The 17129-nt window shown below is 47.1% G+C and overlaps 1 protein-coding gene and 1 pseudogene across 3 annotated transcripts in view; both read left to right on the plus strand.

Moving 5' to 3' along the window:
- LOC119363522 (protein MAIN-LIKE 1-like) overlaps window positions 1-6289 on the plus strand; it is a 9378-nt gene extending 3089 nt beyond the window's left edge. The window contains exons 1-6 of one of the 3 annotated variants that reach the window (XM_037628892.1): window positions 205-381; window positions 3123-3212; window positions 3288-3941; window positions 4730-4891; window positions 4971-5351; window positions 5438-6289. In XM_037628892.1, the coding sequence (XP_037484789.1) occupies window positions 220-381; window positions 3123-3212; window positions 3288-3941; window positions 4730-4891; window positions 4971-5351; window positions 5438-6007 (2019 nt within the window). In that variant the 5' untranslated portion in view covers window positions 205-219 and the 3' untranslated portion in view covers window positions 6008-6289. Of the gene's footprint in view, window positions 1-204; window positions 382-2225; window positions 2342-3122; window positions 3213-3287; window positions 3942-4729; window positions 4892-4970; window positions 5352-5437 lie in introns of those variants that run through there. The other 2 variants (XM_037628893.1, XM_037628894.1) reach the window with 2 other exon arrangements.
- A 481-nt stretch (window positions 6290-6770) lies between these two features.
- LOC119363524 lies at window positions 6771-11387 on the plus strand (annotated as a pseudogene).
- The last annotated feature ends 5742 nt before the right edge of the window (window positions 11388-17129 follow it).

Below are 17129 nucleotides of genomic sequence, written 5' to 3' on the forward strand. Positions count from 1 at the left end.
ATACAACTGAGTTGCTGCATAGCAAATTGCATTGTGAGGATTTAAGAGATAAACGAGTTTGTGCATAGCAAAAAAAAAAAAAGATGTGTGGCTGCTGGGATTCGAGCCCAGGTCTCCACGGCCACAACATGGAATTCTCACCACTAAACTACAGCCACATTGATGTACATGGAAGCCTGTAAGTACTTATAACAGCAATTCGAAGATGCTGCTCGCTCGATGAGCTTTTCTCCTCGTGGGCCCCGCCTGCTTCATTCTCCACTTTCCCGACTCCGCCTCCGCCTCCGCCCAAACCCCAGGGAAGGGGAAAGGAGGTGCCCTAACAGCCTCCGGAGGCGGAGGCAAGCGGCGCGTCACCTACCGCCCCTCGCCGGCGAGCAGGTACTCTCCGACTCCCCGTCATTCTCAACATCCCTATCACTATCGGGCTCGGCTAGACGGAGCCCTCGTTCTTAGATCCATCGATGTCACTTCTCCGTAATCTCATCCTTGGGTGTTCGTGGTAAGGGGGCTTCGTGAATCGTGACTGGAATGCTATGCAAAAAAGTAGGCAGCGTAGGTTTAATGCATTGTGTAGTTGTTCCATGCATGCGTGTTCCCTGGTGGCAACTGAACTGATTGCGCCGCCTGACTTACCATTTGCCAAAGTAGTGGTGATTGCTGCGTTCGCCGCGGGTCCGCCTTGCGGTTTGTTCGAATCATTCAGCGTGTGGTGGTGAGAACAAGAGTAGCGTGTGGGTTTGGTTGGTTCTTCCGCTGACATACCTGATTCTTGTGACTTCCCATGGTAGACGCATGGACTGTTCTGCACTCTGTCGCTGCATTGCAAAAGACCTCATTTTAGATGGTTGAGTGCCTTTCTTTTCCGGAGTTGCCATTTTACTTGGATTAACAAGGCATTGATGGATGCAAAATAAATAAATCACACAGCTTTCCGCATACCGATGGATATTATGGATATTGTTTCATTTTCCCATTCGTTTCAATTGCGACCCAGCTTTGAACGGATTAGTTGTACATCTTACAGTACATAAAAGATCAACTGTGATGGAATAAGTTGAATTTGGTTCTGAGGTTCCAGTTCATCGACAAACAATTACATGGCGGGATGGAGCCCAAGGGGCGAGAGAGCTGAGGTTCATCTCGCGGATTGAATAATGCTGATATCTGCTAGCGCCTTGGAGGATAGCGTTCTACGTTTAGGGCAAGATCTGCATGTATGGACCTAACTTCAAGCTAACCAAGTTCTGTTCTTAGTCAAATTAAATATGGCAATCAAGTCAAATATTTCATATTTTGAATTTCCAACACTCTATTTAGTGGTAGTTTGCAGGTGCAGTGCTGCACAAACTAGTTATTTGGGGTAAGGCCACCACCTACCACAACGCCAAACGGAGCATTTACTCCCCTAGTTCAATATGAGAAGAGTACATAACACAAATCATGCAGCCAGATTTAATTTAATTTTGAGGACAAGATTGTACTAACTTCTAAAGTGTAATAATTCTGGATCAGTCTTAAATCTTAATTATGATAAATTTTCTTTTGGATGGGTGAATCTTGCTGTCTTACATGTGTTTCATCTCGAGCTATTGCGATGATTGCACACAGCACAGTCACCCTGCATGATTTGCTGATCCGGCAGGTTTTCACGGCACTTATTAATGTAAGGCTTTTCTAGGAAAAACTTATATTTGACAAAACAGAATCAGTCTGTTTATTGTTTGCCATGTTGTGCCCATTTGCTGGATCTGCCATGAGAACATTGAAAACTCATGCTATATCGCTTCATTAAAAGCTGGATCTACCTAGGTGATAACGTACACACACCAGCAAAGGTTCCATTTTGCGTTTCTCCTTTTGTCACGTGCTTAGACTTTATATTGCATGAAATAGATTGTTATTAGGTCACTTATCCGGTTTCATCAGGATCATGTCCCGCACCCCAAGCTGCCACCCCGAAGAACAATAACCCCCTTGGAGCCTTACTCTTAGAGATGCCGTGATTCTCGTCTCATGACCCTTTTCCTTGGCCTGGTCAAACCCAGGTCCTGGTTACTGTGCTTTACACAACGATTTATCATCAGAGGCTATAGAGCTAACTTGATTGGAGAAATGAATTAGTATTTATGAATATTTACCTTGTGACCATGAGGTCACGGGTTCAAGTCCTGGAAACAGCCTCTTGCAGAAATGCAGGGAAAGGCTGCGTACAAAAGACCCAAAGTGGCCGGACCCTTCCCCTGACCCTGCGCAAGCGGGAGCTACATGCACTGGGCTGCCCCCCAAACTTGGCATGATTTGGTGCCAACTCTTGTACCTGGATCATTTACTACAAAAGGTTGAAGTTATTTCGAGTGTCCCAATAATTGCCCTCTTATTTTGTTTTGTTAGACATCTGTTTGTGGACCTTGAAAAGTTGCAACATACTGGTGGCATCTAAAGATGTATCATGCTCATCTCCACAGCTGATTACTTAAGGGAAAAGCATTATTATTACTCAGACTGACCTCACTGATATTTCTGCCAAAAAAACAGTAAAAACAAATTCTACACCGGCCACTGTTTAGATTTTAGAACAAATAGTGGCCATGGATGGAGCTTTTGTGCATGTGTATGTAATGCACTTTACTTGTGCTTTCCCACTATCCATGAATCATCCTACCACTGGGAGTGGTGGGTAGTCGGCAAATTATAGGGCAGGAAAATGTTCAAAACATACTTTAACTAAAAAATGTATTTCCCATAGACGTTGTCTATCTGAAATTCTGAATTATTGTGTGCTTGACTATATTTATGTTGCACAATCATCCCTTAACTTATCAGACCCTGTGCGTTATTTTACTGCTCAAAATATTCCGTTAGAAATGGTGTGTAATTGAATCTAGTGATTGCTGGGGCATCACTTTCAACAGTTATAAGAAATGGTGTCGCTTGTCATTATTCTGGAACATGCACTCTAGTGTATTGCTTCCAATATGTTGTTTCCTTTTTAGTTTTTTTACACATCATTTGTATCAACTGGATCTGCACAAATAACAACATCCCTGTTCGGTCTACCTTTTTGCTTAACAATAGTGGACGTGGAACATTTACCTTCATTTTTTTACCATGTTTTCCAGGATAAGATGAATCCCACAGCTCATGATCAGACAACACAGCAACAAAAACCAAATGGCCGAAGAGCAGTTGGTAGCTCGCAAACCTGGACAGTACGTGGCTCTTTCCTCCATTTCACTCGGTCGTTGTGAGCAAAAATATGTACTGACAAGCTCTATTTTCTACAGCGGTATGGTGTTCTGCTACCAAGCCAGCAGACACGGAAGCTAAAAGAATGGATTCTAACTGATGAACAACAACAAGTAGTCAATGCTAGTGGTCTTGGACATCTTGCTCTTACGACAGGATTTACCATTGACCGTTCCTTGCTTACAGCCTTCTGTGAGAGATGGAACAACGAAACAAATACTGCACATTTCATGGGATTTGAAATGGCACCGTCTCTCCGTGACGTATCATATATTCTAGGAATCCCAGTGACTGGTCATGTGGTGACGGCAGAACCCATCGGTGATGAAGCTGTGAATCGCATGTGCTTGCATTACTTAGGAGAGAGCCCTGGAAGCGGAGAGCAACTATGTGGATTGATCAGATTAACCTGGTTGTACAGGAAATTCCATCAACTGCCAGAAAACCCCACCATCAATGACATTGCATTCAGCACCCGAGCGTACCTTCTATATTTGGTTGGCTCCACCTTATTTCCCGACACAATGAGGGGATTTGTATCCCCAAGATACCTACCACTTTTGGGGGATTTCAGGAAGATACATGAGTATGCTTGGGGGGCTGCAGCCCTTGCTCATTTGTACAGAGGATTGTCTGTTGCAGTAACACCAAATGCTACTACCCAGTTTCTCGGGAGTGCAACTTTGCTCATGGTATTGTCTCTTGTGTATTTAGTGTTACTAGCAGAATGCCCGTGCGTTACTACTGGCTTAGGAAATATCAAAAGATGATGATGTCTTATGTCTATTGCATGGTTTATGATTAAAAAGGAAGCGTTATATATATAAGGAAAGGTCCTTTGCAAGATTTACAGTGAGATAACATTTAAATTTTAAAACATAGGCGAATGGACATGAGTAATTTGAATGTACAAGATCTTGGATTTGGTAGGAGGGCAACGTCTATGACCACGTTGAAATTGCAATGTGTTCGCTCTCTTCTACTATGCTAAAGAACTGGAAGAATTGATTGGGTAGAGAAATTAAAATAAAGACCATGGTTTTGAATTGGAATCGTACGCATTTATAATCTGTGTTTTTATAAGAGTGTTATGCTCATATTAGGGTAGCAGTGTATATTCTTATCTGGGATGGGATAGGTCTCACAATAGTAACATTTGTTTATTATATCTTTTGGAAGGTTGCTAGTCCCACATATGGGTAGAAGTGCATTTGTTTATTTATATGGTCCCACATGTGAACTCACCATCAACTCCAATCTTTATAAGTAGGAAAGATGTGTGTAGCTTTGTGCCATGTGCCATCTTGATCACTAACTAGAGATTTGCCTTGTTATCTCTGCCATCTTGTTCAATAATTAGAGATTTGCCTTGTTATCTCTAGCTTTGTGCCATCTTGTTCAATAATTAGAGATTTCTCTTGTTATCTCTAGCTTTGTGCCATCTTGTTCACTAATTAGAGATTCCCCTTGTTCCTACAAGGCTTGGATTTACGAGTATATTCCTTTGACTCAACCCCAACAAAAGAATCAGAACACGTTGCTGCCCCGGGCATGCCGATGGAACTTTGGAGGAACAACACGTGGGCAGAGAAAGAAAGTTATGGAATGGAGAAAGGATTTCGAGCAGCTTCAGTTGTCCGATGCAAGTGCAAATTACCTATTTTATAATTTATTCCTACAAATGAACTGCTGTTGAATTAATTTCTTAATCATTTCTTCAGGTCAACTGGAATCCTTACAAGGACATAAATCCAGCGATTGTTCCAGGATATTGCATCGCAGCAGATAACATTTGCCACTCTCGGACATGGCTAATCAGCTTTAACATAAAAGAGGTGTATGTACCTGACCGGTTCAATAGGCAGTTTGGGAGGGAGCAAGGTCGCCTCTATCAGGTGCCAATGTGGGCAAGAAGAACTTGGAGTAAAGGGAAAGACTGGAGGGTTGAGTATGCTCGTGAGATTGATGACTTCCATCAATTGGTTGGTTGTCGTTTTATCCCTTCTACGGGAGCTAATATAAACTCCCTCCCGAGTGAGTCTATAGCTGGACAGAGCAGTACCAGATGCAGCCGGAATGCATCTCAAAACTTCTCTATGATGGTAAGGTCCCAATAGGAATCTATTTTCTTTGTACATTTTTAGTATATGAGGTGATCCTTGATGTGATCATCGGTTGTGGGTTGTAGGTGGAAGATTTAAAGAATGATCTCCCGGTAATTGATCGTTATCTGGAGGGACAGGTACTCCCCGTGGAGGTTGCAAGCTTCCTAGAGAGGGTGAGCATGATGATCAAAACTTATTCCCCACCGCAGAGCAATGAAATGAAAGATGAAGCAGCTCAGAGCAAGAATGTGAGAGCAAAGAATCCAAGAAAGAGGGCGAGGAAACCTTTGGTCTCTGAAGATCCTTCAAGCCCTCAGGACTGCGGGGTAGACCGGTATGCAGGTGCGCTGGTGCCTTATCAGGCTAGCAAGTGTGACAGGGTGTTGGATGGCACCGTGCCTCTGCTAAACAGAGGGGAAGCGTTGAAGGAAAATGAGGTGATGGATCCCTGGCAAATGTCGCATTTGACAGCAGAGTCGTCTTCGTCTGGAGACTCGAGCTTGCCGGAATCAAGGAGGCGGAGGTGTGAGGAATCCGGAGCCCCGAGGAGCAACCAGGGCGTCCGAAGGAGTGGAAGGATGTGCGTGCAGCTCAAAATGTTGAAGCACAGGGACGGGGTTGGGGCCGAGGAGACCAACCCGATCTTCCTCTGATAAGGGACTGACGCTGCCCGTCGTTTGGTCTTGGGCATTGTACAAAGTAGTGGACCTGTCGTCGCGCTGCCGCAGACAGTTTACTGTTTTTTATGTAGCGTTTGTATGCCTTTGGTCGTGGTGACTGGTGAGTGAAAACCTGGCCTTTGGCATGCGTACATGAGTCGTGTAGGCTGGTGGGGCAAGGTAGATGCCGCGCAACCTTTGTGGCGTATGCACTGCTATCCTTCCTCTCCAGTTAATCTGCGGCACTTGCGTTTTGGTGATGCTGTGCTTTGTAGATATGCGCAAGTGCTGGCCATGACAGAATGCCAGGATGGGATGTTGCACGGTGGTCTCTCAGAATTTCATGTTGGGGGCACGCCCAATCTTGAATTTTGAGAGGAAATGTTGCAGTCATGCAGGGTGAGAATGTAGGGAAATTACCATGTCCCGGATGGCTTTGGCATGGTTGCCTCTCGCTAGATCTACCCCTACTCCTACTCCTACTCCTACTCATCAACAAGAAACAATCTGAACGAGAAACTGGCGAGGCAGCCGTGGGTGGGCAAGGGACGCGGTTGGTTGTCAAGTAGCACCATTCAGGAATTGCCATAAATTTGGACTGCTCTACAGAAAAAGAGAGAGCGAGCTTGCAATGCATGCTGTCCTGGGTGCCACGTTTCGGCTCCACGGGCGTCCACTGGACCCGCATGTCAGCGCGAGCCTTTCCTTTCCCAAAAGGAGCCAGAGTCAGGCCAGTCATAATTATATGACCGCCAAGAGTAGAGCAGGAGGAGCAGTCCGTTCGTCGCCCAAAACCCGCTGGCCGCTGCCCTTTGCCCATTCCATCCATTCTGCACTTCCTTCGTCTTCCTGCGATTCACCCTGGTTTGCTCTCTCTCTCTCTCTCTCTCTCTCTCTCTCTCTCTCTCTCTCTCTCTCTCTCTCGATTGTACTATTTGCGTTTCAGTTCAGTTTCTTTTTCCGTCTAGGATCATCCTTTTATTTTTTTGAATGAAAGGGGGTCGTCTAGGATCATCCTCTGCTCGTGATTGACTCGACTCAACTAGAATTCCTAATTCTCGTCCTAGATCTCTCCTTCGCCAGCCTCTATTCACTGCTCGTGATTAGGGTTTTGGGGTTTTTGGCCCTTTCCCCCCTCAAGCTTGCGTGCTGCCATGGTGGTTGGGTTTGAAGCCAGAGGACACGCTTGTCCAGCATCTTCGCTCTACAAGGGGAAAGGTTCTCTCTCTATCTCGAGAGAGAGAAAAAAAAAGCTTTACAAGGCGAAATCCTTAATGGCCAGATGCGTTTCTCTGGTATTCTGTGACACCGGTTTCTCATCTTATTTTGCTGCGGTGTACTAAATGGCTGGATCATCTTCTTGATCTGGCGCAAGTATCAACTTAGGGCTTGCTTCTCTTCCTCCCATGCATACTCAATTTAAATGAGTAATGAGTTTCTTACACTAGTTGCATAATAGTGCATCTTTGTGTTTACTTCAACTACGGCCTTCTTTCCAACTCACTTTTCAAACAAAATAAAAAGGGCCTTCTTTGGCTGGTTGGTTAGTAATAGTATGCTCCTTTTCTTTTACCTTGGGTGTCTGTCGCCTGCCAACCAAGTCTGATTCTTATTCTTGTGCCAATGTAGGCAAGGCATATCACTGTGAACTCCGTATTTCAACGACTTGTGTCATGAATAATTTTGCTAACGCCGTATTTACTTCAATCATGAATAATTTTGCTAACGCCGTATTTCAAGGAGTTGAGTCATTGCAGTAGGTTATGCTTTTATGGAATTCTGGTTTCCATGCCGTTGTCTTGTCTCTCATTCTTGTTGATTACAATCTGTATTTGCTTGCCCTTTTACCATTCAAACTCCCAACAACTGGTTTTGATAATTAAATGCAATTTAAAGGCTAAACCATTCAAGATCTGAAATCTACATTCTTCCCAACTTCCTGTTACCGGTACCGCACATCATCTATGCTCTGTTCAGACCTTCCATTAATTTTTTATTCTAACAATAGATCCTGTCTCGGATTCTTATTTTGCATACACTTACTAAACAGTTCTAAACATTTACTGTAGTTTCGTTGTTGATGTTTTGTCTTTTGGACTTTGTGGTTGTTTTATGGTCTGTAAGCTTTTATCTTGTCATAATATAACACATGCAGCCCTAGTGCATGGTTTGAATTTTTTCTTACTGTGTTTTGTTCCATTTGAAATAACTATGGTGTTTTATCTCTATGCAGCAGAACTAAATGGAATCCCCGGAGGCGGTACCAACAGGCAAAGGTCGCAATCAGGTAGTTATCTTCATAAACCAAGTGACACCAATTTGCCAAACCTTCCTTTGGTTCCTGCATGTATAACATGTGGTGCTTAATCATGCAGGAAGCTCGTGAACTATCAGTGTGCCAGACGACGGAGGAGCTCAAGACATGGAATCTGAACGAACACCAGCAGAAGTTAGTCGACGCCAGTGGGCTCGGCAATCTGAAATACATGGGAGATCTGGCCATCAACCACACTGTGCTCAGGGTATTTTGCGAGCTTTGGAACAAAGAAACGAACACAGCAAGGTTCCATGACTTTGAAATGGGACCATCACTCAGGGACACTGCCTACATATTGGGAATTCCGATCATAGGCCGTGCGGTGACCACCGGGGCTGTGCTCAACATGTCGTCAGAAGAGCTGCTCCTCCAGTACCTTGGCCGAGTTCCTGGTTCAAAGGACTGCAGGGGTAGCCGTGTGAAGCTCTCTTGGTTACACTCAAAGTTTAGTCAGCTCTCGGAGCATCCTACTGATAAAGAAATTGCGTGCAAAACAAGAGCATATCTCTTATACTTGATTGGAGCAACTCTGTTTTCAGACAAAGACAAGGGCTATGTCTCTCCAAAGTACTTACCACTCTTGTCGGACTTTGACAAGGTACGAGAGTACGCATGGGGCACTGCTGCTCTTGCTCATCTTTACAAGGCTCTCTCTACGTTAGCGTCTTCTCACTCTATTGCCAGAAAAAGACTATTCGGCAGCGCCACTCTGCTCATGGTATGTAAACTCTCATTTATCAGGGGCAAATCTTACTTCGGTTATTTTCTTCCAGTTCTATTTAACTTTGCAAACCCTTCTTCTTTGTTGAATAAATTTTTCGCGTTAGGTTTGTGAGGAACAGTGATAATGTTACTCTAGACTAATTTATTTTCAAACAACGGGCACTAGCACCCATGGCATTTTGATTAATAGATGAATGGTAAGCCTCGCCAGCGGGTGTGCTGAGCGTGCACCCCTACCAAGCGATGCTCGGTTCCCTAATGTTACTGTAAACAGAAAATAATTATATATGCATGCACAGTGGAATAAGAGCTGAAAAGGCACAAGTGAGATGTTACATTCATACACAATTGAAAAAAGGAATTGGATGTTATAGGAAAGAATGAAATGCCTTTTGTCCTTCATAGACTCTTTGCAAATAAGGTTTGGTTCTCGCTCTACTGTTACATTATGAAAAAAGATTCCAATGTATTTTTTTTGAGCTCTTAGCATTACGAAGAAATACTATAATAGGTTTTTGAGAATATCGATGATGCTACATTCACAGAGAAATATGAACAGGAAAAGGAAAATGTGATCTAATCGCATGTATTTGATATACAGAACATCTATAAAGTTTTCGCCATTGGATGTTGTCTAAGAATTTACAAAGTTGCTCATGGTTGACACTTGACACTTCTTAAAACGAGAAAGAATATCAACAGGAGAATGGCAATTGGTAAAAAAATATATTGGACGATTGGAAAGAATAAAAGGTTTCCTTTGTTTCGAGTATTCTTTTTAAAATCAAGTTGTTCTAAGTTGTGACACTGCTCTAGTATGGAAGTGTTCTAATGTATCTTTTGAGTTTCTGTGCAAAGGGGTGGATATATGAATATATTCCAGCGATGCGCCCTGATATGGAGGATGATCCAGCACTTGTGGTCCCATGAGTGTGCAGGTGGGCCGGGCACGCAATCTCCCAACCAACAAAGGAAGCTTCAGATATCAGAAAAGCTTTCGGTCAGCTTCGAGTTTCAGATGTGAGTTTACCTTCCGGTAATTCGTAGCCATACTTTTTATCCTTTGTTATTAATTATTACTTGGCGTTTGAATTTGATAATGCAAGTATTTTATGTTAGGTGAACTGGGAACCTTACAAGGGCATGGATCCTGCATCTATTCCCAACATCTGCTGGGCACCCGATAGCGTCTGCTTCTCCAGAACATGGCTGATCAACTTTAACGTGAGGGAAGTATATCTCCCAGATCGATTTGCTCGTCAGTTTGGTCAAGAACAGCATCCGGTCGGCGATGTTGGCGGGTTCCAGCGACATCAGTGGAACGCGTCAGTGGATTGGAGCCTCGAGTATGCATCAGAGATCAAACATTTCGAGCAGTTGATCAATGCTACTCGTCCTGATCATACAGCAGTTCCTGCCACTTGTAAAACGATTGAGGATGTTTTTACACCAGCGAGCACGGCACGAGAATTTCCTGGTCTCAAATTGCTTGCAGTGGTAAACTCTGGTCCATAAAGGTAATTCTTATGATGGCAAGCTTTGTCCACAGTCTAAGTGACCTATCATTCATATATTGTAGGTGAAGAGCATCAAGAAGGAGCTCCCAACCATCACGCGATTTCTCGAGCAACGGCCACTTCCCGTCGAGGTAGCCACGTCGTTTGCTCGGGTCCATCAACTACTGGAGGATTCTCACTTGAAGGAAATGCCGCAGTGGATGCTGGGGGCGAGGGGACCTCTGAGCTGACTGCACCGCACCCTCCTGCCATTCCACCGTGTGAAGAAGCGATCATCGGCGCACCGCATCCGCATGGGCCTGTGCCTGATGAAGCGGTGCAGAACGGCAGCGATCATCCTGCGCCGGAATGCTTTGACAAGCCGACGGGGGAGGAGGAAGAGGAGGGGGAAGAGGAGGCATCGGAAGGGAGTGAGGACAGTGTGGAGGACGGAGGCCATAAGGGGCGGAAGCGACCGCCGCTTCGGAGGAGCAATCGAAGCTGCGTGCAGGCCAAGAGGTTCAAGAACCGGGGAGGGAAAGGGTCCCAAGCCTCTGACCCCATCGTGCTGTGACTGCTGCATCCATCTACCATTTTATTGCCGGACATTACATTGCATGTTGCTCCCTTCTAGTTAATTTTCGGCGATTTGTTACCGTGATGTAGTTTTCTGTGATTTGTTGCGATTAGATTTATGCCGGGACGTGGACGGCTAGATGCCCACACGGGCCATTTCCCCTCTTAGCCACTTGCAAGAACTAGTGAGATTTGCTTTGGCATTGCCGTTTGTTGCTTGGTTTACTAGGAAGAGAAGAGCAACGAGCTATTAGCTCATTCATCGGTAGCTGAATAATGTGAGCGAAACGAGCTATTAGCCATTTTTTTTTGGAGTGCGCCAACGATGCACCGTATTTTTATAAAAGGAAGAAAGCGTTGTTTACAATAACCCGCGGTAGGATGCGAACATCGCAATGGGTACACCAACCAAAAAAGAAAAAGCCTACTCTCTCATGAATCCAGTAACCCCACTACAACTCCGGCAAATTTCCATATTTTGATCTCTTCCAAAATTTGTTGCACCAAACTAGTAGGTGCTCTAACTTGCTCAACTCGATTGAGCACTCTTGCATTCCTTTGCTTCCAGAGATGCCAAGCAGTTGCAATGACAAACGAGTCCAAACTCCTGTTGTCCATCTTGTGAAAGTTTGCACGAGTCCTCTCCCACAATTCCATGAAAGAGTCATCTTCCTCCGGTATGTGTATGTTAACCCGCAAGCTGTCAAACAACCATACCACACATGCCTCGCGGAAACGCGTTGTGCCAATATATGGTCCATGGTGTCCTCCTGAAGGCAAGTGTAACAAGCAGAAGGAGCATCCTGAAGTCCATGCCATGCCCTTCGATCCAACATCCACAACCGGTAATGAGAGGCCAACTATGCCAAATTTTTTTTACACTTTAGCGGTGCCCAACTGCGCCAAATGCAGTTTGCTTCGGTGGATCGTACCAGGCCTTGACTCAACCTGTTTGTCACATCCCATATTTTCCCAAATCTGCATGTTGAAAAATTCACAAGAAATTAAAATTTTTCTAGGAAATACCCATGATTGCCTAGGAATGCTGGTGAGTGACCTTGAATTGCTTGATTGTTTGCCTAGAAAGGATAAAATCTCAATGCCATTAGTTGAAGCCTAGCTAGCCCTGGTAGGAACCAAACCATTTGAAATATTATTTGGGCATAAGGCCAACTCTAATACTCCCTCCGTCCGGAAATACTTGCCATCAAAATGAATAAAAGGGAATGTATCTAGACTCATTTTAGTTTTAGATACATTCTTTTTTGTCCATTTTGATGACAAGTATTTTCGGACGGAGGGAGTAAGTCCCAAGAAATATTCAAGCCAAAATAAATTCCCCAGGAATTGGATTGGATCTATTTTGGAATCAATTCAAAATCAAAGGGGAATTATATGAAAATGGCTTTGCATTAACTTTGGCAGGAAAATAAATTCCACAAGTCCAAATGACATGTTGACCGTCTGCCAATTTTCTAAAATGGATTTGAAACATATTTGGTTTTGAAACAAAATTCAAACTCAAATGATAAATGTAAGTTGCAGAAATTATTTGTCTAAAATGCCCAAACAAAAAGTTCACACAGTCACAAATATTCCCTCTGGAATTTAGGGACGTTTCACTGTTGGAAGAAAATTCAAATTCAAAGTCTATTTAAATTTACAGAGCAAAACAGAAAGAATAGGAAGAAAAGAGAAAACAGAAAATGTATATTTATATTTTTTCCTAATAATAAAACATGGATTAACTCCGTGGGTTCACCGTCACAATACGCTTCTTCCCGTGAATTTACTCTTTCAGTTTTTTTCACCTATATTGTTTTTTACATCGAGGTGGTACTATTCATGTGTGCTTCTTACTACCATAATTTCGTCCGTATTCACATTGTGCCATAGCGCTGTACCAAAAGGCTGATACGTGCACGCAAAGCCACCGCCCTTAGCAAGTCCCAATATAATACAGTGCCACAACTTGCCGTGAACGACACAAATACACCCAGCCACGACCAGTCCTCCTCCAGTAAATACAACCCGCAACCGCGACCAAGGCTCATCCTCTACTTCTTCCAAGCGTGTAGGCCTATGGTCTCGATCCGGGCGGGATTGGCCTCCGTCGCCCCGTGCACGTCGTGCCATGTCGCTGCACGGCGATCACTTGGCACCCTCGGCACTACGGTGTATCCTCAACGACATGACATAGATAGGCACATGAGAACAAATCGCGGAGCCCGACGACGAGCATGGGGCACAGAGCTTGGCCGGCCGCTAGCATCACCGTCTCAGGAGCTCTCCTCCTGCACCATGATATCCATATTCGCCTGCTTAACTTTGCATCAAATCATCATCGGCGGCGACCATGACACGCCAGAGATCAGGATGATGTTTTGTTTTGCTTACTTGTGTGATGCCGTTGCAAAATTCCTTGAAGGCAGGCGTGAGCTGGGCGCTGCCATGGGAGTGCATGCACATTATGCAGTAGCAGGATTGGTGACTGCAGTATCACGATGGACTCATCGCCCAGTCAGCAGAGGCGCAGCCAGGATTTCTCAAAGCCTAGGGCTAAAACTAAATGGCTATAAAAAAACTCTGAATACCACACATAATAATGCATGTTAGAAGTACACCACATATTCACCAGAATGAAAAATATGAATTCATATTATGATGAAAGCAAATTTGATAAAATATGTAAACAATTTAACAAAATGCATCATTGGGAAGTTGGTACCAATTAACGAAGACTTTGTTCATTTGAGGTTATTGTTTGTCCACCAGCAATAATAAAACGACATGGACTTGTAAATATAAATCAAGTATTATAGTATTTAAAACCAACACACTGGACAGACTAAATCAATTGTTCATGTGAAATTTTGTAAAATATAAACATGTAACAAATTTTACTAAAGTAATAGAATTTTAACATCACTGATTCATTGATTTAGGCTGACACGAAAGAACTAGGAAAAAATTATGATACAACAAACTAGAGATTACCTATCATGTCCAGCCTGTTGTGTAAATGGAACTGAATATCGGTTTCTTTTCAATATATGAAATGAAATCGGGGGCATGGCCCAATTTGAAAAAAAGAAGAAGTAAATGGAGCTGAACAGGTACGTGAACGGATGGCGCTCTCTTCTCCTCTTGCGCTCCCCTCTCCGGGGGCGACGCCGGCCCGCGGCTCCCCCTCCTTAGCGTCCCCGCCCCGTGCGTCCTCCTCCCTCCTCTCCTCCTCGAGTTCTCCTCCGGGCTCTCCGTCGGCGACGAGGTCCGTCCCCTCCCTCCCCGCGTCTCCCCCTCCCATCCCTGCGGCCCTGGATGTGCCCCGGGCCAATAGGTTTTGGGCTCTCGGTTCGGATGATTCCGGCTCAGACTCTGAGGCTCCTCCCCCTCCTTCTCGCTTGGCTCCGCTGGGTGGGCCGTCGGCTATCTTGGCGGCGGGTCGCCGGCGCAAATTTGCTCCGGGTGGTAGGGGTCGGCCGGTCGGGGCGGGGGTGGATGCGGATGGCTGGTACCGTGTCGCTCGCGGCCGCCGGCGCGCTGTCTCCTGGTCGTCGGAAGCTTCTCTGGTGAGCCCTGGGGTGGCTGTGTTGGATTCGCCGGCTGCTTCCCTTTCGGTGGCCGCTTGCCCTGTCTCGCCGTCGGCGGTGGTCCTCGCTTCCTCGGCGGCGGCGGCGCCGGTGCCAACCCTAGATCTGGGATCGGGGTTGGCGCTGGTGCCCTGGGCTTCGGTGCGGGCTCCTTTGGCTGTTGTTGGGCCGGGTGGGCCTGGGCCGGCTCCTTCTTTGGGCTCCTCGGTTGATTCCCCCCTTCTTTCTGTGGCCCCTGGGTCGAGGCCGGCTCTGTCTCAGCCCAATCTCCCTTCGGCCCACCTTAGCGAGCCTGGCCTGGCTGGCTCTGGCTATATATGGGTCCGGAAGGGTTCGGTCCCTCCTTTTCTAGGGTTTCCTGCCTCCTCTTCTGACCTGCGTCGGCTCCGTTTCCCTATCCGTCGCTTCGTCAGATCTACTCCTCCCCCTCCCCTCCTTCTCCCTTTCGCGACGGTGGCGGCGATGGATCGTTCCCGCGGGTCCTCCAGTGAGGCTGTCTCCGGCCTCAAGCGGGGGCGGGACGGATCTGGTGATGCCGATGCGGATCTGGAGTACGAGGCCTCGCTCCGTGCCAAGCTCCAGGCCTCGCGTGTGGGGACCTCGTCGGAGACGGTCGTGGCGTCCCCTCGTGCTTCTGGATCCGGGCCGGCGGTCCCTCCGCCCCAGGTGGCTGATGCCCCGGTGGCCACGGCCGACCCCTGGGAACAGGCGGTGAGGGGGAGTCGGGCGGGCTCCTCGGGGCATTCTTCGTCTCCTCCCTCGCTTGTCCCCCTGGGTGGTGGGCTGCCGCGGCGCCGGCGGTGGTTGGCGGCGACCCGTCTCGTTTCGTTCCTCGTGGCGGGTCGGGGGCCCCTGTCCGTCGCCCGTTCGGTGCTACTGCGGGATGTGGCGCCGGTGCCACTTCCAGTCTCGTTGTGAGAACCCCCCGTTTTGTCTCATCTGTCGGGAAGACGGCCACCTAATGGTGGACTGCCAAAGCCGTGTCAAGCCTCCCTCTTTCATTCATTACGGGATCGGCCTCCCTGGTTGTTCCTTCTTTGCCCTGGACAAGGAGGTTCCTTCTGTTGCTCCCAATCCCTCGCTCTCCAATGTTGGGGTGATTTCTGTCCAGGACAAGCGCATCTCCCCTCAGGCCCTCCTTGATGAACTTCGGTTGTGGGACGAAGGCGGATGGGACTGGCAGATTCGCCAGCTTTCTGAATTTGAGTTTGCTGCCACATTTCCATCTAAAGAGAGTCTTTGCATGATGTCTTCTTGCACCAGCTTCACGCTCCCTCTGAATAATCTTGTGGTTTCAGTCAAAGCCGCCTCCTCTGGGTCTAAGGCCATTGCCTCTCTTTCTGATGTGTGGGTGTTGGTGGATGACGTTCCTCCCAACATGCGCACCTTTTCCTTTCTGATGGCCTTTGGGGTGCTTCTGGGGAAACCCATCGAGGTGGATCAAGGCTCTCTGTCCGTCCTTGGACCAGCTCGGCTTCGGGTTTGGTGCGTGGACCCAATTTGCATTCGTGGATCTATCGATGTCTTTCCAGCGGCGGGTGGTTTTCGTCTTCGGGTCCAGGTGGAGGGTGCTCCTGGCCCTGTGTCTCCTTCCCCTCCACCTCCACCCCCGGCCTCGGGCAGCGATGATAAAAGCAAGGATGGTGATGGGTGCCTTGAGGACTCGATGCATGGCACGGATCCCCTCTTCACCTAGTTTGCGTGGGATGGGTTGTCTCCTGCTGAGCAAGACCTGATGAAAGACTATGCTCCGGCTCCGGCGGGTGGTGGGTTCAGGGCTCGGTGCCAGGGCTGGGTGGTGGGGCGGCGGCTACGGGTGGGTCGAAGGGCACCCCTCTTTCGGCGGCGTTCTCTAACCTTCCTGCTCGCCCCACCTCCCCCTCGCTGTTAGGCATTGAAGACCTACCCCCGGCGGGCCCGTCCACGGCCAAGAAGAGGAAGAAATCGTCGGTGAAGAAGTTCTCTGCGAAAAGCAGGGCCTCTGGGGATTCGAGGCAGTCCGCGGCTGGGCTTTGCCGCCGGTTGGAGGTGGATTTGGGGGCGGCCTCGGGCCCGTCTTCGGCGGCTGCTTCTCCTGGTTGGCCCCCCCTGTGCCTGTTTGGTCCCCTGCTTCTACCGCCCGCAAGAGTGGCCGCGTCTCCAACAGTGGCGAACGTGTGGTGGACCGGGAGGCTCGGCGTGCGGCGGCGCGCGATCTTCCCCCCTCAGGTTCGGACTCTATTCCGCCGCCTCCCCCTTCTTTGGCTTCGTCTCCTGTTAGATTAGTTCTACCTTCCCAGTCTGATGAGCAGCTTTTCAAGATTTTAGATGACGTGGGGATCTGTTTAGACTCTAGTTTGGGCTCCCCTTCTTCTTTACTTGAGGTGATCAGAGCTAACGAGAAAGCTCAGGCTGACATTGCGAAGGCCAAG

The sequence above is a fragment of the Triticum dicoccoides genome, chromosome 2B (genome assembly GCF_002162155.2).
Source record: "Triticum dicoccoides isolate Atlit2015 ecotype Zavitan chromosome 2B, WEW_v2.0, whole genome shotgun sequence".
NCBI lineage: Eukaryota > Viridiplantae > Streptophyta > Magnoliopsida > Poales > Poaceae > Triticum > Triticum dicoccoides.